The following is a 26992-nucleotide window of genomic DNA, read 5'->3' as shown; positions in this document are numbered from 1 at the left end:
AGATGATTTTTGGTGAAAACGCCATGTCGATATGATTTTCTGTTCACAAGGAGTAACAAGAACAAGACTTTTAAGATGGCCACTTATGTGGCCATATTGGACATCAGATTGACACCATTTTCATTTAGGCCTAATTATATGTCATGAAAAGTCTTTAGCAAAAACCTCAAGTTGACACAATAATTTGTTTAGGAGGAATAACAAAAACAAAAGTTTCAAGATGACCTCTGTCGGCCAGACATATTGGAAGTCAGATCAGAACCATTTTCATCTAATATCAACTGAATATCATAAGAAGTCTTTTGGTGAAACCCCCAGATCAATAGGATTTTCTGTTCAGGCGGAGATGTGAAAACAAATTTTCAAGATGGCTACCATGATGACTATATTGGACATCAGAATGACCAATTGGACATCGTAAGAAGTCTTTTAATAAAAACCCCATATTAATATGACCATCTAGACTGAAGAAGTTGTAATAGCAAGATGTTTAAGATGGCCACTGTGGTGGCCATAATGAATTTTTGAGCAGCAACATTTTCATTTAGGAACAACTATACCATGGGATGTATGTGTACATTTTCATTTAGGAACAACTATACCGTGGGATGTATGTGTACATTTTCATTTAGGAACAACTATACCGTGGGATGTATGTGTACATTTTCATTTAGGAACAACTATACCGTGGGATGTATGTGTACATTTTCATTTAGGAACAACTATACCGTGGGATGTATGTGTACATTTTCATTTAGGAACAACTGTACCATGGGATGTATGTGTACATTTTCATTTAGGAACAACTATACCATGGGATGTATGTGTACATTTTCATTTAGGAACAACTATACCATGGGATGTATGTGTACATTTTCATTTAGGAACAACTGTACCATGGGATGTATGTGTACATTTTCATTTAGGAACAACTGTACCATGGGATGTATGTGTACATTTTCATTTAGGAACAACTATACCATGGGATGTATGTGTACATTTTCATTTAGGAACAACTGTACCATGGGATGTATGTGTACATTTTCATTTAGGAACAACTGTACCATGGGATGTATGTGTACATTTTCATTTAGGAACAACTATACCATGGGATGTATGTGTACATTTTCATTTAGGAACAACTATACCATGGGATGTATGTGTACATTTTCATTTAGGAACAACTATACCATGGGATGTATGTGTACATTTTCATTTAGGAACAACAATACCATGGGATGTATGTGTACATTTTCATTTAGGAACAACAATACCATGGGATGTATGTGTACATTTTCATTTAGGAACAACTATACCATGGGATGTATGTGTACATTTTCATTTAGGAACAACTATACCATGGGATGTATGTGTACATTTTCATTTAGGAACAACTGTACCATGGGATGTATGTGTACATTTTCATTTAGGAACAACTGTACCATGGGATGTATGTGTACATTTTCATTTAGGAACAACTGTACCATGGGATGTATGTGTACATTTTCATTTAGGAACAACTGTACCATGGGATGTATGTGTACATTTTCATTTAGGAACAACTGTACCATGGGATGTATGTGTACATTTTCATTTAGGAACAACTGTACCATGGGATGTAAGTGTACATTTTCATTTAGGAACAACTGTACCATGGGATGTATGTGTACATTTTCATTTAGGAACAACTGTACCATGGGATGTATGTGTACATTTTCATTTAGGAACAACTGTACCATGGGATGTATGTGTACATTTTCATTTAGGAACAACTGTACCATGGGATGTATGTGTACATTTTCATTTAGGAACAACTATACCATGGGATGTATGTGTACATTTTCATTTAGGAACAACTGTACCATGGGATGTATGTGTACATTTTCATTTAGGAACAACTGTACCATGGGATGTATGTGTACATTTTCATTTAGGAACAACTGTACCATGGGATGTATGTGTACATTTTCATTTAGGAACAACTGTACCATGGGATGTATGTGTACATTTTCATTTAGGAACAACTGTACCATGGGATGTATGTGTACATTTTCATTTAGGAACAACTGTACCATGGGATGTATGTGTACATTTTCATTTAGGAACAACTGTACCATGGGATGTATGTGTACATTTTCATTTAGGAACAACTGTACCATGGGATGTATGTGTACATTTTCATTTAGGAACAACTGTACCATGGGATGTATGTGTACATTTTCATTTAGGAACAACTGTACCATGGGATGTATGTGTACATTTTCATTTAGGAACAACTGTACCATGGGATGTATGTGTACATTTTCATTTAGGAACAACTGTACCATGGGATGTATGTGTACATTTTCATTTAGGAACAACTGTACCATGGGATGTATGTGTACATTTTCATTTAGGAACAACTGTACCATGGGATGTATGTGTACATTTTCATTTAGGAACAACTGTACCATGGGATGTATGTGTACATTTTCATTTAGGAACAACTATACCATGGGATGTATGTGTACATTTTCATTTAGGAACAACTATACCATGGGATGTATGTGTACATTTTCATTTAGGAACAACTATACCATGGGATGTATGTGTACATTTTCATTTAGGAACAACTGTACCATGGGATGTATGTGTACATTTTCATTTAGGAACAACTGTACCATGGGATGTATGTGTACATTTTCATTTAGGAACAACTATACCATGGGATGTATGTGTACATTTTCATTTAGGAACAACTGTACCATGGGATGTATGTGTACATTTTCATTTAGGAACAACTGTACCATGGGATGTATGTGTACATTTTCATGAGAATCCTGTTAGTAGTTTAGAATGAGTAACAATAACAAAATCATGGTAACGGACAGATGGATGACCGATGACAGATGATGGACATTCGATAAAAGACTGTCTCATCAGCTCTTCTGGTCTATGACCAGTAGAGAACTCAGGAATCTGAATAGTTGATTTTAATGACTGGTCAATTTAAACTTTTGAGGCACCTAGTGGAATGCCATTATGTACAAGCAATTTGGAAAAACCTGTGCCTTACTACTGATGGTTCTACTGCGCAAGATTTCACATGTGTATACATCATACTGTACAAGACTGGATATGTGTGTATACATCACACTGTACAAGACTGGATATGTGTATACATCATACTGTACAAGACTGGATATGTGTGTATACATCACACTGTACAAGACTGGATATGTGTATACATCATACTGTACAAGACTGGATATGTGTGTATACATCATACTGTACATGATTGGATATGTGTATACATCATACTCTTGACTTGACATGTGTATACATCATACTGTAAAAGACTGGATATGTGTATACATCATACTGTAAAAGACTTGACATGTGTATACATCATACTGTACAAGACTTGACATGTGTATAAATCATACTGTACAAGACTGGATATGTGTGTATACATCATACTGTACAAGACTGGATATGTGTGTATACATCATACTGTACAAGACTGGATATGTATGTATACATCATACTGTACAAGACTGGATATGTGTGTGTGTACATCATACTGTACAAGACTTGACATGTGTATACATCATACTGTACAAGACTGGATATGTGTATGCATCATACTGTAAAAGACTTGACATGTGTATACATCATACTGTACAAGACTGGATATGTGTGTGTATACATCATACTGTACAAGACTGGATATGTGTGTATACATCATACTGTACAAGACCTGACATGTGTATACATCATACTGTACAAGACTTGATACGTGTATGCATCATAATGTACAAGATTGGATATGTGTATACATCATCTGTACAAGACTTAACATGTGTATACATCATAATGTAAAAGACTTTACATGTGTATACATCATACTGTACAAGACTGGATATTTGTGTATACATTATACAGTACAAGATGGATATGTGTGTATACATCATACTGTACAAGACTTGACATGTTTATACCTTATACTGTACTAGACTTGACACATGTATACATTATGGCTCAAGCAAATATATCATCAGAAAATTCAAGCATTTTTGAAGGACATTTTATGAACACAATTTCAAGTCGTTTTAAAGATAAAATTGAAATTTTCAAGCACTAAAATTAACTGCATAAACTTCAGAAGAATGTTGATTGTACATGTATCTAAACAATTTCAGAATTATTTTATTCTTAGACAATAAACATTGTGAAATAAGGCCTAAATGAAGACACATGCCGAGGGGGCTTTGAGACATGGGGATAAAATTGCAATTATATCTAATATACAGCTGTCTGTGAGTTAACAGTCTTATTTAACAGAGTTTCTAACTTTACCAATATATCAGTTTGTCAATTAGCAGTCCCAGAGTTTATAAATTTACCAGTATATCAGTTTGTCAATTAGCAGTCACAGAGTTTATAAATTTACCAGTATATCAGTTTGTCAATTAGCAGTCTTGTTTCAAAGAGTTTCTAAATCCTACTTTTAGTTACGAAAATCAAAACACTTATACTCATTGACCTAGCTAAAGTTATTTCAGTTCTAATGATGGCGGGGACTTTCAAGCAAAGGTCAGATAAATATTCATTTTCAGAAGAGTTCCAAAATCCTGGCTTTTGCACTGGGCACTAGTTCTGTGGCATGTCTTTACTGATTTCAAATAGATAAAATATAAATATGTATTCAACATTCCAAATTGTACTAGTTTCAAGTAATTATAGTTGCAATAGGAACAAAAATGTACTATTTTCAGACTTTATTTTTTCAATAACTGTGATCTGTTTATAATCTGATGATAATATTCCCTCATCAAATAGACTTATGGTGATCTCAGCTACCAGTGATTTGTTGTCATTCAACAAACACAATGCATAGCTACTTGTTTATTGCTTGGCCGTACCCATTATACAGATTGTGCGGCACTTATGCTTATGGTGACCTTGCTTGAAAATAAGCCTCTCATTTGCATCCATTCATTTATATCATGAGATGTGTATAAACTTCAAAAGGTTTGGTACTAATTACCATGTAATTAGCCCAGTGAGAAGTCTTACTGAATATGTTAGGATATCCAAAAATGGAATTAAAGATCAAGGAAAATTGGACATAAATTTTCTATCTTTTTTCTAAATATTTATGTCAGTGATTTAATTTTTTTATGAAATTCATTTACATTCAGCTTCAAGTAATTTTCAATGAGTACTGATTTGTTTTCAAGCACTTTTCCAGTACTTTGTAAAGCCAGTCTCAAATTCATACACGTTCTAGGTAACCACCAAAATTCATGCACTTAAGACAACCACCAAAATTCTAGCATTTTTCAAAGCAAACCGCTAAAATTCAAGCACTTTTCACAGTAACCACTAAAATTCTAGCATTTTACAAGGCAAACCGCTAAAATTCAAGCACTTTTCACAGTAAACACCAAAATTCTAGCACTTTTTTATGGTAACCATGAAATTACAGCACTGTGCAAAGTAACCACCAAAATTCTTGCACTTTTCAAAGCAACCATCAAAATTCAAGCACTTTTCAAAGCAACCATCAAAATTCAAGCACTTTTCACAGTAACCACTAAAATTCTAGCATTTTTCAAGGCAAACCGCTAAAATTCAAGCACTTTTCATAGTAAACACCAAAATTCAAACACTTTTTTATGGTAACCATGAAATTACAGCACTGTGCAAAGTAACCACCAAAATTCTTGCACTTTTCAAAGCGACCATCAAAATTCAAGCACTTTTCACAGTAACCACTAAAATTCTAGCATTTTTCAAGGCAAACCGCTAAAATTCAAGCACTTTTCACAGTAAACACCAAAATTCTAGCACTGTTTTATGGTAACCATGAAAATTACAGCACTGTGCAAAAGTAACCACCAAAATTCTTGCACTTTTCAAAGCAACCATCAAAATTCTTGCACTTTTCAAAGCAACCATCAAAATTCAAGCACTTTTCAAGATTGTGGAAAGTTTGTGCATAAATGTCTAGGCTATAATAATAAAGTTTTTTGTGCCTGTGAGATAAATTTTCTCAATAAAGTGCAAATAAATGATGGTAAAGGTATATTTCAGTAGTACATGTCTGCAAATACAAGATAAACTTGCCATCTTCTGGTTCCAAATAGAATGGCACATGCCGTATATACTCTCTTATAGCTGGGCCCAACCAAAAATTGCACAGACACAGATCTGCCATCCAAAATGCATCAGCAGATCAGGGTCTATACATTTGTTAGGGGTAATCAGTAGAACAAACAATATAGACCCTGATATATCAGCACGTTATGCACTGGCAGATCAGGATCTAAAAACTTTGCAGTTGGACCAATGTTATAAGTGAGTATTTACTGTAATTCATTTGTATGATATCAATAATTCATTTATGATATCAATAATTATCATTTGTATGATATCAATAATTATAATTTGTATGATATCAATAATTCATTTGTATATCAAATTTGCATGACCATTTGACTAGTAATCAAAACAGCAAAATTTGTAAAATAGCTTACTTGATGTGGATCAATACTTTTGATGCTTCAAGATGAACATAAAAAGTTGAATCAAAAATGCAAAAGGAATGGCAGATTAACAATAGTACTTTTAAAACTGTGACAATTGAAAATTAAAAATACCCTAATATTGTACTCATGCAGCAAAGGATTTATACTGTTAATTTGTCATGCTAAAAAATGTAATATTCACTCATGATAAAACACATACATTCAACTTTCAGGAAAACAATATATTTAATAAGGACAGAATCAACAATTAATTCACAAAACTGTTACGAAATGTTTACAACAAGCAAATCTGTGCCCTATTTTTAAGCTGAATCGCAGCTTAGATTGTTACGGTATGTACTTGCATATTACGTCATCCAAATGCAAAATAACATAGACCCTGATCTGCTGTAATGTGCTGGCATATTAGGCTGATTTTTGTTTTTGTTCTACTACCAAGTCCTCATGAACTGCATAGACCCAGTGCATTATGCAATGGCAGATCTGGGTCTGCGCAGTTTGCTGTTGGATTCGACCTGTAAGCAAGTATGTATGTAGTTCCTTTATATCATCAAATCCTTAGATGTTCAACACCAATTTTAACCTACTGCCTACAACTGCATTTGTCAAAAACACTAGGGTCCTAGCAAACTTGGTTCCTGTACATATATGTACATATAGCAAATTAAAACTGCATGCAAGAACTGTGCTCTGCCTTAGCAAAGTTAAGGAGAGATTGCATTCCATGTGGAAAGTTGACCAAAACTGCGTGCAATACTTACAAATATCTACCATCTAGATTTCACCTCCCAGCTAAATAATTAAGCAAAGAATTGAAATTAAATAAGATTCAAGAAGTTTTATAAATTCTTACTGACTACAAATCCTGTCAGTACAACAATAATTTTATTAATTAAATGGTTATGTTTCTATAAAATGCTTAATTTTTACAAGATGAAAAAAATATATTGTTACATTCCAGTTGTCTCCATATAACAATGTTATATTCATAACAGACAACATTTGACTAAAGTATTACCTATGAAAATGTTATATTCATAATAGTCAACATCTGACTGAAAGTATTACCTATGAAAATGTTATATTCAGAATAGGCAACATCTGACTGAAAGTATTACCTATGAAAATGTTATATTAAGAATAGACAACATCTTACTAAAGTATTACCTATGAAAATGTTATATTCATAATAGGCAACATTTGACTGAAAGTATTACCTATGAAAATGTTATATTCAGAATAGGCAACATCTGACTGAAAGTATTATCTATGAAAATGTTATATTAAGAATAGACAACATCTTACTAAAGTATTACCGATAAAAATGTTATATTCATAATAGGCAACATTTGACTGAAAGTATTACCTATGAAAATGTTATATTCAGAATAGGCAACATCTGACTGAAAGTATTACCTGTGAAAATGTTATATTCCTAATAGGCATCATTCAACTGAGAGCATTGTCTATGAAAGTGTTATATTCTTAATAGGAAACATTTAACTGAAAGTATCATCTATGAAAATGTTATATTCAAAATAGGCAACATCCAAATGAGAACACTGTCTGTGAAAGTGTTATATTCATAATGGGCGACATCTGACTGAAAGTATTGTCTAAAAAATGTTATATTCAAAATAGGCAACATCAAAATGAGAGCATTATCTATGAAAACGATTAATATCTGATTTTCTGGACAGGTATAGTTTTATATTTGCTCATTTATTTATTTTTTACTGATAGTGCACAATAACATTTCTTTCTGCTTGGAAATATCTTATGGTAATCTGAGGTGATCATGTCATTTGGTCTAAAATATCTCAAAGACAGCATTAATCTGAGGTTATCATGTAATTTGGTTGAAAAAATGCCAAAGAAACAACAGTAATCTGAGGTGATCATGTCAGCTGATCTAAAATATGTGAAAGAAAGAACAGTAATCTGATGGGATTGGGTAACTTGGTCAACAACATGTCAAAGAAAGAACAATAATCTGAGATGATCATGTCATTTGGTGTAAAATATGTAAAAGAAAGAACAGTAATCCAAGGTATCATGTCATTTGGTCTAAAATATGTGAAAGAAAGAACAGTAATCTGATGGGATTGGGTAACTTGGTCAACAACATGTCAAAGAAAGAACAGTAATCTGAGATGATCATGTCATTTGGTCAAAAAATCTCAAAGAAAGAACAGTAACCCAAGGTATCATGTCATTTGGTCTAAAATATGTGAAAGAAAGAACAGTAATCTGATGGGATTGGGTAACTTGGTCAACAACATGTCAAAGAAAGAACAGTAATCTGAGATGATCATGTCATTTGGTCAAAAATATGTCAAAGAAAGAACAATAATCTGAGGTGATTATGTTATTTGGTGTGAAATATGTAAAAGAAAGAACAGTAATGCGAGATGATCATGCCATTTGGTTCATAATATGTCAAAGAAAGAACAGTAATCTGAGGTGATCATCTCATCTGGTCTGTAACATATTGGGCAAAAGAACAGTAATCTGAGGTGATCATGCCATTTGGTATATACTATGTCAAGGAAAGAACAGTAATCTGAGGTGATCATGTCATTTGGCATATACTATGTCAAAGAAAGAACAGCAGTCTGAGGTGATCGTGTCATTTGGTCTATACTATGTCAAAGAAAGAACAGTAATCTGAGGTGATCATGTCATTCGGTAAATAATATCTCAAAGAAAGAACAGTAATCTGAGGTGATCATGTCATTTGATCTACAATATCTTAAATAAAGAACGGTAACCTGAGGTGATCATGTCATTTGGCATATACTATGTCAAAGAAAGAACAGCAATCTGAGGTGATCGTGTCATTTGGTCTATACTATGTCAAAGAAAGAACAGTAATCTGAGGTGATCATGTCATGTGATCTACAATATCTTAAAGAAAGAACGGTAACCTGAGGTGATCATGTCATTTGGTCTGAATATGTCAAAGAATGAAATGTAATCTGAGGTGATCATGTCATTTGGTGTAAAATATGTCAAAGAAAGAACAGTAATCCAAGATGATCATGTCATTTGGTATATAATATGTCAAAGAAGGAACAGTAATCTGATGGGACTGGGTAACTTGGTCTAAATATGTCAAAGAATGAAATGTAATCTGAGGTGATTATGTCACTGGTATAAAATATGTCAAAGAAAGAACAGTAATCTGAGGTGATCATGTAATTTGGTCTAAAATATCTCAATGAAAGAACAGTAATCTGAGGTGATCAAGTCATTTGGTCTAAACTATGTAAAAGAAAGAACAGTAATCTGAGGTGATCATATCATTTGATCTAAACTATCTCAAAGAAAGAACAGTAATCTGAGGTGATCATGTCATTTGGTCTAAATATGTTAAAGAATGAAATGTAATCTGAGGTGATCATATCATTTGGTCTAAAATATCTCAAAGAAAGAACAGTAATCTGAGGTGATCATGTCATGTGATCTACAATATCTCAAAGAGAGAACGGTAATCTGAGGTGATTATGTCATGTGATCTACAATATCTCAAAGAGAGAACGGTAACCTGAGGTGATCATGTCATTTGGTCTGAATATGTCAAAGAAAGAAATGTAATCTGAGGTAATCATGGAATTTGGTCTATATTATATATAAAAGAAAACTTACTGATTTCTCTAGCTACATGCTCCATGTGGATTTACATATAATTACCTTGTGAATGTTCACAGCTGGGTCCTACATATCCCAGCTTGCACTGACATGTTCCCGAATATGGGTCACATACTGCCCCATTATCACAATTACATGTGAACAGACAGTTTGGCCCATAATGGCCTGGTCTACAGGCTGAAATAAATAGAACAATTACATATGTACAGACAGTTCAGCCCGTAATGGCCTCATCTACAGGCCAAAACAGAGATAGAACAGTTACATGTATACAGACAGTTTGGCCCGAGATAATGACCTGGTATACAGGCCAAAATAGTGATAAAAGAAACCATCAAGTCTGACGGCTGACTGAAATATTAAAACTGAAGAGACCAAAGTGCATCTAAGATCCTTCACCTAGCTGACATCCACTTCAAAGTAATAAGAAAGCTATGAGAGTTTTCTAAAAAAAAGCAGTAAGCAAGGGCAGTTGTGCAATGTATCTGGGATAACAAGATAATTGCAAACATTTTAAGGTTTTTCTGCTAATTAACAGCAGACATGTTTGATGATGGATTGGACTAATTTCCACAAACTTTGGAGGCCTTCAAGCCATAATGCTCCCTCAAATTTGGTGAAACTTCGTTGTGCAGTTTTCGAAAAGAAGTTAACTGTTCATAAAAGTCTTGTCTTTCCTTGGAACCATTTTAGATCATGGATCACCATTATTTGTACCAAATTTAAAGACCTTTATGTTGGAATGGCATCATCTGTACAAAGTTTAAAGACCTTTATGTTGGAATGGCATCATCTGTACAAACTTTAAAGACCTTTATGGTGGATCACCATCATTTGTACCAAACTTGAAGAACTTTATGTTGGAATGGCATCATCTGTACAAACTTTAAAGACCTTTATGGTGGATCACCATTATTTGTACCAAATTTAAAGACCTTTATGTTGGAATGGCATCATCTGTACAAAATTTAAAGACCTTTATGTTGGAATGGCATCATCTGTACAAAGTTTAAAGACCTTTATGGTGGATCACCATCATTTGTACCAAACTTGAAGAACTTTATGTTGGAATGGCATCATCTGTACAAACTTTAAAGACCTTTATGTTGGAATGGCATCATCTGTACAAAGTTTAAAGACCTTTATGTTGGAATGGCATCATCTGTACAAACTTTAAAGACCTTTATGTTGGAATGGCATCATCTGTACAAAAATTTAAAGGCCTTTATGGTGGATCACCATCATTTGTACCAAACTTGAAGAACTGTATGTTGGAATGGCATCATCTGTACAAAGTTTAAAGACCTTTATGTTGGAATGGCATCATCTGTACAAAGTATAAAGGCCTTATGTTGGAATGGCATCATCTGTACAAAGTATAAAGGCCTTTATGTTGGAATGGCATCATCTGTACAAAGTATAAAGACCTTTATGTTGGAATGGCATCATCTGTACAAAGTATAAAGACCTTTATGTTGGAATGGCATCATCTGTACAAAGTTTAAAGACCTTTATGTTGGAATGGCATCATCTGTACAAAGTTTAAAGACCTTTATGTTGGAATGGCATCATCTGTACAAAATTTAAAGGCCTTTATGGTGGATCATCATCAATTGTACACAATTTCAAGGCCTTTATGATGGATGTGAGTCAATACATTCCAATGCAGATATTACTAGAATGAAAAACATGACCTATGCTGGTTGTTCAATAGATCTGTGTCCAGGTTAGGGTCTAACATAAGAAAGATAGTCCCTTATGCAATACTTTTTACAAAAGTATACCAGTCCTCTTATGAAATACATATTTCTCAAGTGGACAAGTCCCTCACCAGTTACTATGTACTTTTGAGAGAGTGACGTATGTAAGATGAATCTGTCTGCATTTAAAACATGCACAATGCAGAGAATGGTGGCATACCTCTATGCTACATTAATGCAATGTGGATGATATTTCTTTGGATATTGCACTTTTGGAAATTGTACATGATTTAAGCACATTGCTAACTAAAATGACTGCTCCCTTGTGCTAAAAAATCAGTCTGAATTAGTCTAAAGTACACTATACATAGCAGCTATTAAAGTAGGGAAAATGAATTTTGCCAGACTAGACAATACCATCTTCTAAAAGTGCAATGAATGAATTACCAAATATATAAAATGTAAAAGAAGTTATCAGCTCTTTTTTATACAATTTACCTCTGAAGTTTAGGAAGTGAAAATGACCAAGTAGAGCTAGCACTTTTTTGAAAGGTGCACATCTGGAGTAAGGCCAACCCATATTACACCCATCAATCATGCATCAAAATAAAGTGAATTAAAGGTTCTTTGAATTATACCTAAGATATACAAGATTTTTTTAAATAGCCAGTATAACCAGTGAGGAAAGCCGGGGAAATTCTTTTTCTTTAAAATCCTAACCCTATGCAAAATATGGAAATGTTGAGTGTCACCCTTATGCAATACATATCTTTCCTAATGTGGACCAGTCCACTTATGAAAAAAACATTTCTCAAGTGTACCAATCCTCTTATGAAATACATATTTCTCAAGTGTACCAGTCCTCTTATGAAATACATACTTATGAAATACATATTTCTCAAATGCACCAGTCCCTTATGCAATACCTATCTTTCCTTATGTGGACCAGTCCTCTTATGAAATACATATTTTTCAAATACACCAGTCCTCTTATGAAATACAGATTTCTCAAGGGGACCAGTCCCTTATGCAATACATATCTTTCCTTATGTGGACCAGTCCACTTAAGAAAAACATATTTCTCAAGTGTACCAGTCGTCTTATGAAATACATATTTCTCAAGTGTACTAGTACTTTATGCAATACATATCTTTCCTTATGTGGACCAGTCCACCTATGAAATACATATTTCTCAAATGTACCACTCATCTTTTGAAATACATATTTCTCAAGTGGACAAGTCCTCTTATGAAATACAAATTTTTCAAGTGCACCAGTCCTCTTATGAAATACATATTTCTCAAATGTACCAGTCCCTTGTGCAATACCTATCTTTCCTTATGTGGACCAGTCCACTTGTGCATATTCCACTGGAAAGTAAAAAAAACAGGCCTCTATGTTTGCCTTTTTTTCACTCATACCACATATACCTGCATATAAGTTGGATCCAACTGTAAAACTGCATAGACTCAGATATGCCATCACATAATGCACTGGCAGGTCTGGGACTATACTATTTGCTTGGAGTAAACAGCAAAACAAAGAAAACAGACCCTGATCTGCAAGCACATTATACACTTGTTCGTAGTTGGATCCAACATGTATGGGAGTATAGATGGTATACAAATATGGAACAATGACAAATTATAAAAAGTAATTTTGCTATTTTATTAAAATATCTGACACATAATCTGTTTAAAAATGTCAGAGAGAAAATCATTACAATCTTCATTTGCATAAAATTTAAAAATTTTGTTTAGCTATAAAGAAGCAAACATCAAATTATTTAAAATACTTGGGCTCACCTAGTTCACATCTATGTCCCTCAAAACCAGGTGGACAGAGACATGCTCCAGTGATATGATGACACTCTCCAACCCCACAATCACATTTCTGTAAACATCTCTTGCCATAATGTCCACTAGAACATCCTGCAATTGAACAAGAATAACAGTCTCAGTTACTAAGTACTTATGTAAAGAGAAGGCAAAGAAAAGGATCCAAATTTTCTTCAAAATATTAATAAAGATTGTGTTTCATTTCAAAGAAAAGTACAACTTACCTAAAACCTTGCAAATCTGACTTGGAACTTGGGATAATAATATACATGCAGATTTCAGTTGTATCTCAGGATAACATACACATGCAGATTTAAGGTGTTACTCAGGATAAAATACACATGCAGATTTAAGGTGTTACTCAGGATAAAATACACATGCAGATTTAAGGTGTTACTCAGGATAAAATACACATGCAGATTTAAGGTGTTACTCAGGATAAAATACACATGCAGATTTAAGGTGTTACTCAGGATAAAATACACATGCAGATATTAGTTGATATTAGCAGAAACTCAGGATACACAAGAATATTTCAGTTATATCTCAGGATAAAATATACATGCAGATTTCAGTTGTATATTAGGATGCAGATTTAAGTTGTAACTTATGATACACAAGAATATTTCAGCTGTATCTCAGGATAAAATATACATGCAGATTTCAGTTGTATATCAGGATAATAATACACATGCAGATATTTATTCTTTCTATGATCAGAAGGATGAAATTTACAGGATACCAAGGTATATATACTTCTTAATGACTGAGTCCAACTGAAAACTGCACAGAACCAGATATGCTGCTGCATAATGTGCCAGCAGATTTGAGTTTATGCAGTAAGTTAGGAGTACTCTCTAGAATAAACAACGTACACCCTGGTCTGCCAATGCATGTGAGATGGTCGATCAGATTTTATGTTGCTTGAAGTTAGACTCAATTTTGTATGCAAGTATATAAGGTAGCTTGACAAAAATGCCAATGCAATTCATAGAAGTTGGTTCAATTATATTTTTTGGTGGGCAGGTAGAAAGGTTTATGTATAAATCCTTAACATACAAAATAAAGACATAAGTAATCTTTACAGTACATATTTATGAGACAAGAGCAATGAATTCAGTTTTTGTGGTGTGCTTTAAAATTATATTTACTCCACAACTTTGAATAAAGATAAGGAATGATTACTTTGAGAGAGAGAGAGAGAGAGAGAGAGAGAGAGAAAGAGAAAATCATTTTCACTATAGCCATTAAATTCACACTTTAAAACCATCCATCTAAAACTGAAAGAGGCCCAAATGTTGCAGTGATGAGCATACACACAGAACATGAGGAATTTGTCAGCCTAAAAATGTGTAAAAGTTCTATTCTGCATTATTTTTTATAGCAAAAGGAAACAAGAGTATTTTAGAGATGACATACCTGCTCACTCCCACCCCACCCCAGCACACTGCTTCTACAGTAAGATCTATTATCCCTTTACCTCAAAGAGCATAGTGACAAAGTGCAGCGCGCTATAAATAGAACATCTGTTACCTAGTCGACAGCATACGCATAGGCCTGCCTGTGAACTGTTAAGCAATGTAGTGTATGTTACGTTTAACAGCAATTTTCACCATTTTACATTTTTGGTACACATCTATTATATGCGGAAAAATTTAAGAGTAAAGTCCAATTGTTATAGCTGTGTAATTATTTTTCATGGAAGAATTTTTTATGTGCTTTAAAATCTTGAGAGAACTTGTTCACCGTCATGTCAGTGAGGCATGACCAACCGTAGCTGCCATTTCCCATACTCGAAATTTACATGTTTTTCGTCTGTGTCTACATGACTAAGTCATCTGAATTTGATAATTTATAACAACTAATTGCTCCCTACATCAAAATCAGAGCCTTTACCTATGTTATTGAATCTTTCATAGTTGTGATTCTAATCGTGAAAACTTCGTAAGTACTGAATTAAATCTGTGACCGCCATTTTGGAGAGTGGAGATTATGACCCAGTTACTTTAAATAGCAGATATCGACCAGTGCATAAACAGCGACCACGTGATCTGATGTAATTGTCATTTGCAGAAATGAATGTTGTATCTAATAGGGTTTTTTTCCCCAAAGGTGGGGTTATGAAAATCAGCTCAGAATGGCAGATGTTTACAGTAAGTATCAAAAGGCGCTTCCATGCGAATGGAATAGAGGCGTCAAAAGGCGCTTCCATGTGAATGGAGTAGAGGCGTCCAAAGATGCTTGCATGAGGTAAAGGGTTATGACAGACTGCCCCTTCTGCCAACAAAAGAATGGTCTCTCAAGACAGGTGGTCTCACATAGCAGGCTTGTACAAAAAGACCAGTTTCCAAGGTCCAGTTTCAGAACAATTTAAATAAAATAACCCCAATCACTGTACATATATACTATTCTTTATTAATAGTTCTTGCTAAAATATTGTATGCATTCATCTAAAAACAAAATTATAAAGCAATAAATACCTACTTCTATCATTAAAGATGAAATCACATTTACATTTGAAGATCACATATATTAGCATATGAAATCATTTCTGATTTACTCCTTTTCCTTTATAACAATCTAAATTTGTTTTACCGAAACTTAAACAACTTTTTTGCAAGTGGTCTGCTCATTTTCACTTTTTCAGTTACAATTATTTTCTTCGGCCTTAAAATTTGTCTCTTCTTAGTTGGAGGTTTCTCCATTTTTATTAAGATTGTAGGTGTTAACATTATTAGTGCTCAGTTGTAACATCAAATGTAAAGACAGTTTTTAATGGGCTTTGGGAAAATATGTAAAATCTATACACGTGCATTGCATATCTAACAATTAATGAAATCAAAAGAAACAATTAATTCATCCAGAAACAGAATTGTTCACTCAAAGACAAAAGTCAACAGCTTCATTCAAAGAAGACATACAGGGAATAAATCTATAAACAAATTGTGTAACCCGGTTGCAATATATCCTCATTTTTAGCAATGTGGTCATTCATAGCAGTGTTGAAATGCATATTTTGCCAAGACATTGCAGTCGCTGGTCACGTTCAGCAGGTGGTCACTCATGAAAAAGCATTTATATAATAAAATTGATCCATGCATTATGGTTGTGGTCAGAAATGACAGGTGGTCACTCATAGCAGAGGTTGCTCATAACAGTTTTTACTGTATACAAATTCCTTATCTTCGTAGCCTATGGTACAGCACTCTCAATTTATATACTACTGATGCTCCTTTCCCCATGGTCCAGCACTCACAATTTATATACTACTGATGTGCATTTCCCCATGGTCCAGCACTCACAATTTATATACTACTGATGCTCCTTTCCCCATGGTCCAGCACTCACAATTTATATACTACTGATGTGCATTTCCCCATGGTCCAGCACTCACAATTTATATACTACTGATGCTCCTTTCTCCATGGTCCAGCACTCTCAATTTATATACTACTGATGCTCCTTTCCCCCATGGTCCAGCACTCACAATTTATATACTACTGATGTGCCTTTCCCCATGGTCCAGCACTCACAATTTATATACTACTGATGCTCCTTTCTCCATGGTCCAGCACTCTCAATTTATATACTACTGATGCTCCTTTCCCATGGTCCTGCACTCACAATTTATAAACTACTAATGCCGAACCCAATGGTCCAGTACTATGTGTCTGTGTGTGTGTGCGTGTGTGTGTGTGTATTCTTCTTTCACTTTTTTGTGCTTTTTATGAATGGAACATCAAAATTCTGTGATCCATCTCTCTGTAGTGATGGCAATCTGTCATGCACACTGAACATTATACAAAGTAGATTTTAATTCTTCATATACTTTTTGCATAGCCTTTTCTGAAAAAAATACTGTACCATCTAGTTTTCACAAGATTACAAAATGCTTCATTTCACTAACTGAATATGGCAACATACTCATCACCAGAAGTCAGCTGGACAGAAAGACTGGAAACATATCTCTCAACAGCTTATGAGCAATAGTGTTCATAAACATCAATTGCAGCAGTTGTGAGGGAAACAAAGTCTGGTTCATGCAGACAGCTGGAGGGAGATGGGGTGGTGGGGGCAGTGCTAGAAAATATAACCAATGTGATTTTATGGTGAGTACAAGTCATGTTTTAGTATAAAATTGGCAGGATAATTTCAACATACATGCAGATTCTATTATCAAGTTTCATATCATCCACAAATTTAGACAAAGAAATTATAAATCATATCAAACACCATGGACAGTTGAAATGATCAAGCTTGTTAGTCAGAAAATGAGTGACAATCTAATAAATGGGAAAGGGGTTCATGGTTCTGATGTATCAGTGTTAGGTTTACTGGCTTGACCTATCAGCCATGCCTTTCAAAAATGGTAATCGGTAGCTGATCGTATTTTGTATGTAAGGAAAGTATGATTGCAAGTGTGTCTTGGTGCATTTTATACTGGTTGGAGGTGAACAGGAAATTTTGCAAAGGCAGCGTTTGTAGGAACAGTATTTTTCAATATGTCTTAGGTGATTTATCTAATACCACTGAAGTCCCTCAGCCTTCAACTCCAGGGACCATCTAGATAACCCAATTATTGGTCATATATGGTGAACATTCCTGGCAGATGACTTTTTAGCTCTGCTGGAACTATATCAAGAACAAATATGGCTTTGGGGAGAAACTTAATAATATTAGCATCATTCTTGGGGGACTTCAGTAATCATAACAACAAATACAATAATTATAAATATTAAAAAATATAAATGCTATAAAAATAAATCACCAAACTAAGTTATAGCAGATAAGTACTCCTCTTATCCAACCCCCAAAATATTACAACATTGCAATCTAGTTACATGGAGCTGTCCCACTAATTGAATAGAGTCAGAAAACTGAACCTCCTCCTGATCTTTTCCCTCTCTATGCATTGCAATATATAGCAAACAACATACGAACATGCACTTTCCTTACATACAAAATATGATTAACTAAACATTACTCTTCCGAGGCAGGCCCTCTAGACTGATCAAGTATCTAACTGATGATGCAACATTTTAGGAGAATCCGAATCCCATTTCCATGACTGATCCTGACTCCCACAATCTTTATCTTTACAAATGTCAATGATGCTCAATCCAATTTCCTTTTATTATTTTAAAAACATTAAGCAAATAGGAATCTACATTTAAACTCCCACTTGCTTCTGCATTAAAATCAGATCTGCAAGTTATCTAGGTGTAATAAAACGTGTAAGTGATTTAACTTGATTTCCTGACAATTAAAATTTTAACACAAAACAAAGAATTAAAATACAAGTGAAACTTGTGCCAGAAGTGGTTACAATGCTTATGGAAAGGGGTTACAGTACTTATGAAAACTGGTTACATTGCTTATGATAAGTGGTTACAATGCTTATGGAAAGTGGTTACAATGCTTATGAAAAGATGTAACAGTACTTATGAAAAGTGGTTACAATGCTTATGATAAGTGGTTACAATGTGGTTACAATGTTTATGATAAGTGGTTACAATACTTATGGAAAATTGTTACAATGATTATAAGTGGTTACAATGCTTACTGAAAGTGGTTACAATGCTTATGATAAGTGGTTACAATGTTCATAGAATGTGGTTACAATGCTTATGATAAGTGGTTATAATGCTTATGAAAAGTGGTTACAATGCTTATGAAAATGCTACTTAAAAAGCAAACCCTGTACTTACTCTTCTCACATGAGTCCCCTGCAAATCCAGGCTGGCAGTCACACTGTCCTGTACTGGGGTCACATTTGGCTCCATTAACACAGTCACACTGCTCACTACAGTAGGATCCATGGGTCCCATATGGACACACTAAATAATAAAATATAAAGAAATGGTATCTTAAACAGTGAGTCATCCAAAAAAGAAGGGCAAAGCCCCTGGAATAATATCTGAAATTCATCAAGATTCAACTGGCATTAAGGACAAATAATATTATCTGTTTATATACAAAATTTTGATGCAGCAGTTTACAAAATAAAACCAGGGAATCTTGTCTATAATTCTTGGAGTGACAATGTTGACAGAGACAGATCATCATGTGTCATTTGTCTTTATATGATTTGTGAAGAAAGAACAAAACAAATATTAAAACCGATGGGCAATCTCACATTAAATTAATCAGAACCCTGAAATAAGGTGCAAAGTGGAGATCTTATGTTTTAACACCTACAAATCAAATATCTTACCTAATTCACAGTTCTGTCCATAGAATCCTGGCAAACAGCCACAGCATCCAGAAATTGGGTCACAGGAAGCCCCATTTAGGCAGGTACATGTATGAATACAGCCAGGCCCAAATCGCCCCTGTGGGCACAATTCATTGCATCTCTTGCCCATCCAGCCAAGAGCACAGATGCACTCACCAGTTTCTGGGTTGCAGTGGCCATTTTCACTGCAGTTACACACACCTGAACACTCATCTCCAAATGTATCATCTGCACACACTACAAATACCAAATATCTGCATTAATGAAAGGCTTTATACTGTAGTATCATTTATTTTTGTTGGGCTCAATTTTCATGGTTTTGTAATAAAAGACATTGTCATGGGTACTTAAATTTAAAGTTTGCATATTAGTAGGTACTAGTATTTAATTTCATGGTTTAACCTCTACAAACACCCAAAATAAAGAATACAAACAAATAAAACTATGCCTATGCAAATGGCAGTCATTTTAATGTTAAAAGCAATAGTACCACCCGTATGAGCATAAATCAAAGACCTGGCAAGTTCAATACTTACACCACTTTTTCGACCAAGTGAATTACATCAGTTGAAGCTGACGCAGCCAACAACACTAAAACAGTACTTCCATCTCTATGAGCACATATAAAAACCTGTCAAGATTAATCACTTTCGCCATGTTTTCGTTTGAGTGCTCAACATCAAAGGAAGTCAACGAAGCCAACAACACTAGGCCAATCGGTTATTAAAGTACACATGAATGTTCTCTTACATAAACCACTGTCCATTAAGTTGAACCATCAGTACTTTCTGGCGATCATGGCGTTAACAGTGGCTTAAGAGTGGTAAAATTCAACTTAGCCCCCCCCCCCCAGTTCCTGGACTTCCTAACCCATCAGAAGCTGCGGGCACGGTGCAGGTGCTTGTTTACCAGGCAGCTAATGACACAGTAGAGACAGTAGAGCCCCTGTTTCAGTCACTGTCCCAGAAAGGAAAGCAAGGAGATCAATTTAAGTGGCTCATTTTTTGTTGGGGATATAAATTCTTGGTTCAGGGCAACAATGAAAACCACGAAAACTGGTCCCTCATGAAAATTGATGATACCACAGTAGTCTTCAAATTAATTAGCAACCAATGTACACTGGGCTGTAGTCATTTGGAAAGTTAAAGAATTTCTAAAGAAATTTTGATATAGTGTAATATTCATGCATAAAAGTGCTGAAAACATTGCTTCATTAAATCCATATACAATAAACTCTGATAATAAAACATTCTGCAGTTTTACATATCTGACTAGCTGACATAAAAATTTGAGGAATTATAATCTTTAACTTGATGTCAGAAAGGTTGATGCTAATGTGACATCACGACTCCACCTCTATAGTAAACATACACAGAATGGCATTTTTTCCCAAAATATTTCTGCACAAAAGTTTCCAAATATATTCGAATAGGAATAGAATTTTTGTATTTAGGGATCTGAGGATGTTAATGGTGGTTCTACAGTTGCATTCATTTTACCATCTTCAATGATGCTTCACCTGTCAGGAAAAATTGATTTGCAGCAATTAAACCACCACCTTTGAATCTTAGATACATGACAGCTATCATTTAATTTATTAAAATCATATTGATTTTGGTATCTTAAGACTGTGATGTCTAAGCATGTAAGATGTGGCTCAGACATATTTTAATATCTAATTGTAATGTGTACAAATGTGGCTCCATAAAATTTTGATATCTAAGCTGTAAAGTGCAAGATTATGGCTCCATACTATTTTGATATCTAAGCTGTAAAGTGTAAGATTGTGGCTCCACCCTGTTTTGATATTTAAGCTATAAAGTGTAAGATTATGGCTCCATACTATTTTGATATCTAAGCTGTAAAGTGTAAGATTGTGACTCATACTATTTTGATATCTAAACTTTAAAGTGTAAGATTGTGGCTCCATACTATTTTGATATCTAAGCTGTAAAGTGTAAGATTGTGGCTCCACACTATTTTGATATCTAAGCTGTAAAGTGTAAGATTGTGGCTCCATAATATTTTGATATCTAAGCTTTAAAGTGTAACAGTGTTTACAGTATCAGGGCAGTTTCATCTGAGAAGCATTAGACATATATTAGCATTTATTTACAGTATAATTATCACAATATTAGCATGATTACTATTAAACATTTTTTATTTCTTTCCAGATTTAGCACAAGAGAATTAAATTTGAATAACACTTTATAACAATGTTCTATTTGCTTTAATACAGATTTAAAAACAAAACAACAGATTTGTGTATGTAAACCAGTTGCAAGCTACAGGGTAAAAGTAAAATATGTCTGGTGGATATCCACTCAAAATTATTGTAGCTATATTAGATTTTATTACACACCTCACTGATTTTGTTACATTTGTCCTGCAAGTCAACACACTAAATAGATGGGAGACCCTCCAACACAATAAACCTGACCACAGCTGGGGTCAGTTTCATACCTTTACCTGTAGTAATTGTGCTTGTGATTTACTAATGACCTAGCTAAGTACAGGCACAGACTAACGCATAGGTACAGGCACTTAATTGAATACCACACCCTATTAATGGCCATTCAGGTCATCAATTAAGTTATTTTCATGAAAAATGATACTTTGTTGTTTACTGTTTTGTGAATCTATCGTCAAGCACTGGAGTGATGTTCTTACTTTAAAGCCAGATGCTAAGCGCATTAGCTTCCTGCTCTTTTAGTCAGCAGTAGGGATTATATGTACTCAGTTCATAACAGCCATCATTGATGGATGCCGAGCTTGACGATGTGTTAATTTTAGCATGGATGTTTCGAAATAACATTAACTTATGAATGAAATTTGTTTTTTTTCTTCACAAAACCAAACATTATAAAACTAAAGATATTAGTTTCTAAAGAAAAAAATGTTGGAATTGTAATACATACTGAGAAATGCAGTTAGATAAAGTTTAATATTTTTTCGCAAAATTAGTTTCTTGGGGTATATAAAGCAAACTATATGCACGATTAAATTCCAGTGTGGAAATTAAGGCAGATATTTCAAAATCTGTGATGCATGTACTGTACTGTGGAAATTAAGGCAGATATTTCAAAATCTGTGATGCATGTACTGTACTGTGGAAATTAAGGCAGATATTTCAAAATCTGTGATGCACGTACTGTACTGTGGAAATTAAGGCAGATATTTCAAAATCTGTGATGCATGTACTGTACTGTGGAAATTAAGGCAGATATTTCAAAATCTGTGATACATGTACTGTACTGTGGAAATTAAGGCAGATATTTCAGAATCTGTGATGCATGTACTGTACTGTGGAAATTAAGGCAGATATTTCAAAATCTGTGATACATGTACTGTACTGTGGAAATTAAGGCAGATATTTCAAAATCTGTGATGCATGTACTGTATATTGGCATTAAAATTAAATCAAGTCATCTAAACAGGTATAAAAGCTCATGCAACAAATTTAATTTATGGACCTCAAGTAGATTTTACTTCATGATGCTTACAGGTTTTTGTCAAACAGTCCAATTCCCTCAACCATCCCCCACAATATATCAACAAGGTGGAAATATTGCTGTTACATAGCAGCCTGAAAATCCACATATAAATAGAAAATATGCCAACCAAATTTAATTTCTCTGCCTCAGGAAGGCACTTGTCAAAGAAAGTCTAAGTCCAAAAGGTTAGAAAATAAGTTATCATATATACTCACTTATAAATCAAGTCCAAATGCAAACTCCACAGACCCAGATCTCCTGTCACATATTGTGCCAACACATCTGGGTCTGTATAGTTTGTTAGGAGTAATTACTACAGCAAACAACATAGACAGTGATCTGCAGGTGCATTATGCTATAACAGATCACTAACTTTGTTAGCATTTTGCCTTGACTTAAAAGTGAATACATATGGTAAGCTTCAAGGCCTGAAAATTCTGATAAAGTCACTTTACACAGGCACACATATGTTAGAAAAATTAATTCATCCTTGTTGAGTAGATTTTGGAAAATGTTGCTAACAGGCAACTCGGGAGAGATGGATTGACGGACATTATAAAATCAAGATATCCCAGCCGCAAGCAGTGGGACCATATATGATACTTCTAAAAGTCTCTAAAACAAACGATACCATCCCTCCTGCAAAGCTCTCTTTATGTAGATATCAATGTATGAATACATACACTCCTCACAGAACTCCCCAGTAAAGCCAGGCTTGCAATGACATCTTCCATTGACTCGTCCGCATTTCCCCTGGTTCAGACACATGCAAATCTGAGAGCAGTTATCACCATAACGACCCTCAGGGCATGGCTCCTGACAAGTGGATCCCAAGTGACCATCCCGACAGTGACACCTGCCTGACACAGGGTCGCAAGTACCTCCAGCCTTACACTCACATGTCAGCTCACAGTTGGGTCCATACTCGCCCTCTCTACAGCCTGAAGTGGTAAAGATAGACACAAGTTTTGTATAATGCAAATGAATTTTATTTCTGTAAATATTTCATAAACAATTAGAAACTTGTTTCCATGTTTTATAAAACAAGAGGCCCATGTGAGTCTGAGACTGTTCACCTGGTTGGCATCCAATGTAAAATCGAACAGAAGTTAGGCAGAAAATATTTTTACAAGAGCATCTGTTATGCATATCTTACAGACACTCCAGATTATTACTTCACATGAAAAGCTGATGCAATATAAAACTTGTAGAATAAATAAACCATCAGAAAATCAAAGAACACACCACCTACAGCTAGCTGTACTTGTACAGTTCATTAAAATTGGCTCATTTCATTTTAAGTATGAATCTAGTCATTAAAATAATACTAAGGAAAGTTTGTAAAAAACTGATGAAAAAATATCAAATTTAAACAGAGTTGTACATGTTATAGTTATGTTCTTTCTTTACGTCCAAACTTCGTCAGGCAAGCTCTTGTCTTGCCACTTGATTCTATAATGATTTACATGTAGACAGTGACTGAATTTTAGTTGGGACAACCTCTGATTCGAAATAGGGAAATGGCCCTGCCCAAGTGTAGTCTACCTATGAAGTTTGCTGAAAGTTAATCCAAGAAAACTTGATGACTGATTATGGCAGAAACATAATTAAACATAATTTAACTCCAGTGACCCTGATCTTGAACCTTGTAGCTCCAAGGTCAGGAGGTGACAGTCCCTACTCAGGCAAAGCTTATATATTTGAAAAGGACCAAAGCAAACAAATGTTATGTTGCAGAGTCCAAGTCATCGATGGACTGGCAGAGAATATATTAGTTACTCCAGGACCTAAACTTAGGGGATAATGAACTGTAGATGTTATCTAGTTGTAAGAAAACTGTATACAACTTTACATTGGTAAATTATGATTTCCAGTTAAAGAGAAAAGTCTTGTTAATGTAACTACATACCATGTGTCCAGGAGGCTTGAAAAAAGAAATCAAAGCAGGTCAATGTAATTCAGAGAATATAGCTCTAGGCAGGTTAATAGAGTACTTTATACACTCACATGTAAGTCAGATTCAATTGCAAACTGCATAAACCCAGATCTGTCATTGCATATTGCACCATTGGACTGAGCCTATAGAGTTTGTTAGGAGTAATCAGTAGAATAAACAACATAGAATCTGATCTGCTGGCATGTTATGTGATGGTAGATCATGGTTTATGTTGTTTTGCAGTTGTACTTGACTTATATGACTATATAATTATAGTAAGTTAGTGTAAAGTGGAGATAATCAGAACATTAGAAGCTCATTACAAATTAAAGCATTTTCAGTAAATGGGTATTGTGATATAGGGGTGGGAGGTGGGAGGCTGAAAGACTGGCAAAATATATTTATATACTGGTGTATAAGTTGGATCCAACTGCAAACATCATGCACCCAGATCTGCTGTCACGTAATGCATCAAGTGAACTGCAGACCGGGGTCTACTTTGTTTGCAGCTAGTTCTGACCTGTCAACAAGTATATATGGTACTGGAAATGAATAAATGACTCCACTCACCTATGTACTTCCAATATGACTAGCTCCTGCAATATTTTGTCAGATAGGTTAAAGTTATTCCTGCTATACTCATAAATAAGCAAATTTCAAAATATTAAACAAACCTCATGTATTACATGACATCTACCCTTTCTCATGATTTCATGCAAATAGAACAGATATACAGAATGCGGCTGAGGTCTGCATTTACATTATCTTGGATTTTCTTGGAGTACCACCAACAGTAGTGTTAGATAAATAAAACTGGGGCAAAGAACTTGTTAGTCTACCCATCCTTATATCCATTTACCAACATCCTTGCTTTAATTTGCAATGAACACCTGTACTCTGCGTAAGAGTCTGTATACAGTGGGGTTTAGCAAGGGATGATGTTAAGTGGTTTTGAATCAGATCAAAGGAGTAAATGGGGGGAAAATCAGTGATAAAATATAACTTAAGTGCAAACAGTGCTTACACAGCACTTTTCTGTGAAGCTTATAGTAGTCTTTAGCTATCACTGAAAACATTAGTTAATCATGCCGAAAATAAACTTCCTGACTAAACTGACCTGACAATAAAATGATGGCCCCTGTTGATAGGGCATAAAAGACTGAATATAATAACAAGAATTATTTTTTTATGATATCATAGTAAAGATATGATAAGGTGATAAAATGGATTAAATTCTGTTTTTCTTTCCATTTTTACAAAATCACAGTTCTGAAATCAGCCTCAGAAGCTAATATTAATCTCCACCCCAAGAAGCCAAATTTCACAGACTTTGAGTATCCATGGAGTAACACCAAGTATGATGCTAGAAGTTGCATGGCATTAGTAATTACCTTGATTAGCCACTACAACTGAGGCCTCGCATAAAATACATACAATCCACTCATCCAATGAAATACTCATTCACAAGTACATAATAAAGCTAACCTATCAGAATATACAATGCAGAGTCAGAGGGAAACCTATCAGGATATACAATTCAGAGTCACTTCAACACAGACTTGTATATGTATTCTTACTTCCAACTGGAAAGCTCTGGTCAGAATA

The 26992-nt window shown here is 34.5% G+C and overlaps 1 protein-coding gene across 4 annotated transcripts in view; it reads right to left on the bottom strand.

Moving 5' to 3' along the window:
* The window catches only part of LOC149781245 (uncharacterized), a 306624-nt gene that overhangs the window by 12282 nt on the left and 267350 nt on the right, over window positions 1-26992 (bottom strand). For 3 of the 4 annotated variants that reach the window (XM_089935331.1, XM_089935328.1, XM_089935330.1), the window contains 5 exons: window positions 24135-24392; window positions 19937-20194; window positions 19431-19559; window positions 13690-13815; window positions 10227-10361 (listed from right to left, as the gene is read on the bottom strand). In XM_089935331.1, the coding sequence (XP_089791457.1) occupies window positions 10227-10361; window positions 13690-13815; window positions 19431-19559; window positions 19937-20194; window positions 24135-24392 (906 nt within the window). Of the gene's footprint in view, window positions 1-7294; window positions 7326-10226; window positions 10362-13689; window positions 13816-19430; window positions 19560-19936; window positions 20195-24134; window positions 24393-26992 lie in introns of all 4 variants that reach the window. The other variant, XM_089935329.1, reaches the window with a different exon arrangement.

The sequence above is a fragment of the Sinohyriopsis cumingii genome, chromosome 15, assembly GCF_028554795.1.
Source record: "Sinohyriopsis cumingii isolate HCF-2022 chromosome 15, ASM2855479v2, whole genome shotgun sequence".
In the NCBI taxonomy this organism is placed as follows: Eukaryota; Metazoa; Mollusca; class Bivalvia; order Unionida; family Unionidae; genus Sinohyriopsis; species Sinohyriopsis cumingii.
The sequence above is the reverse complement of the archived record's forward strand: the minus strand, read 5'-3'. Positions and strand labels throughout refer to the sequence as shown.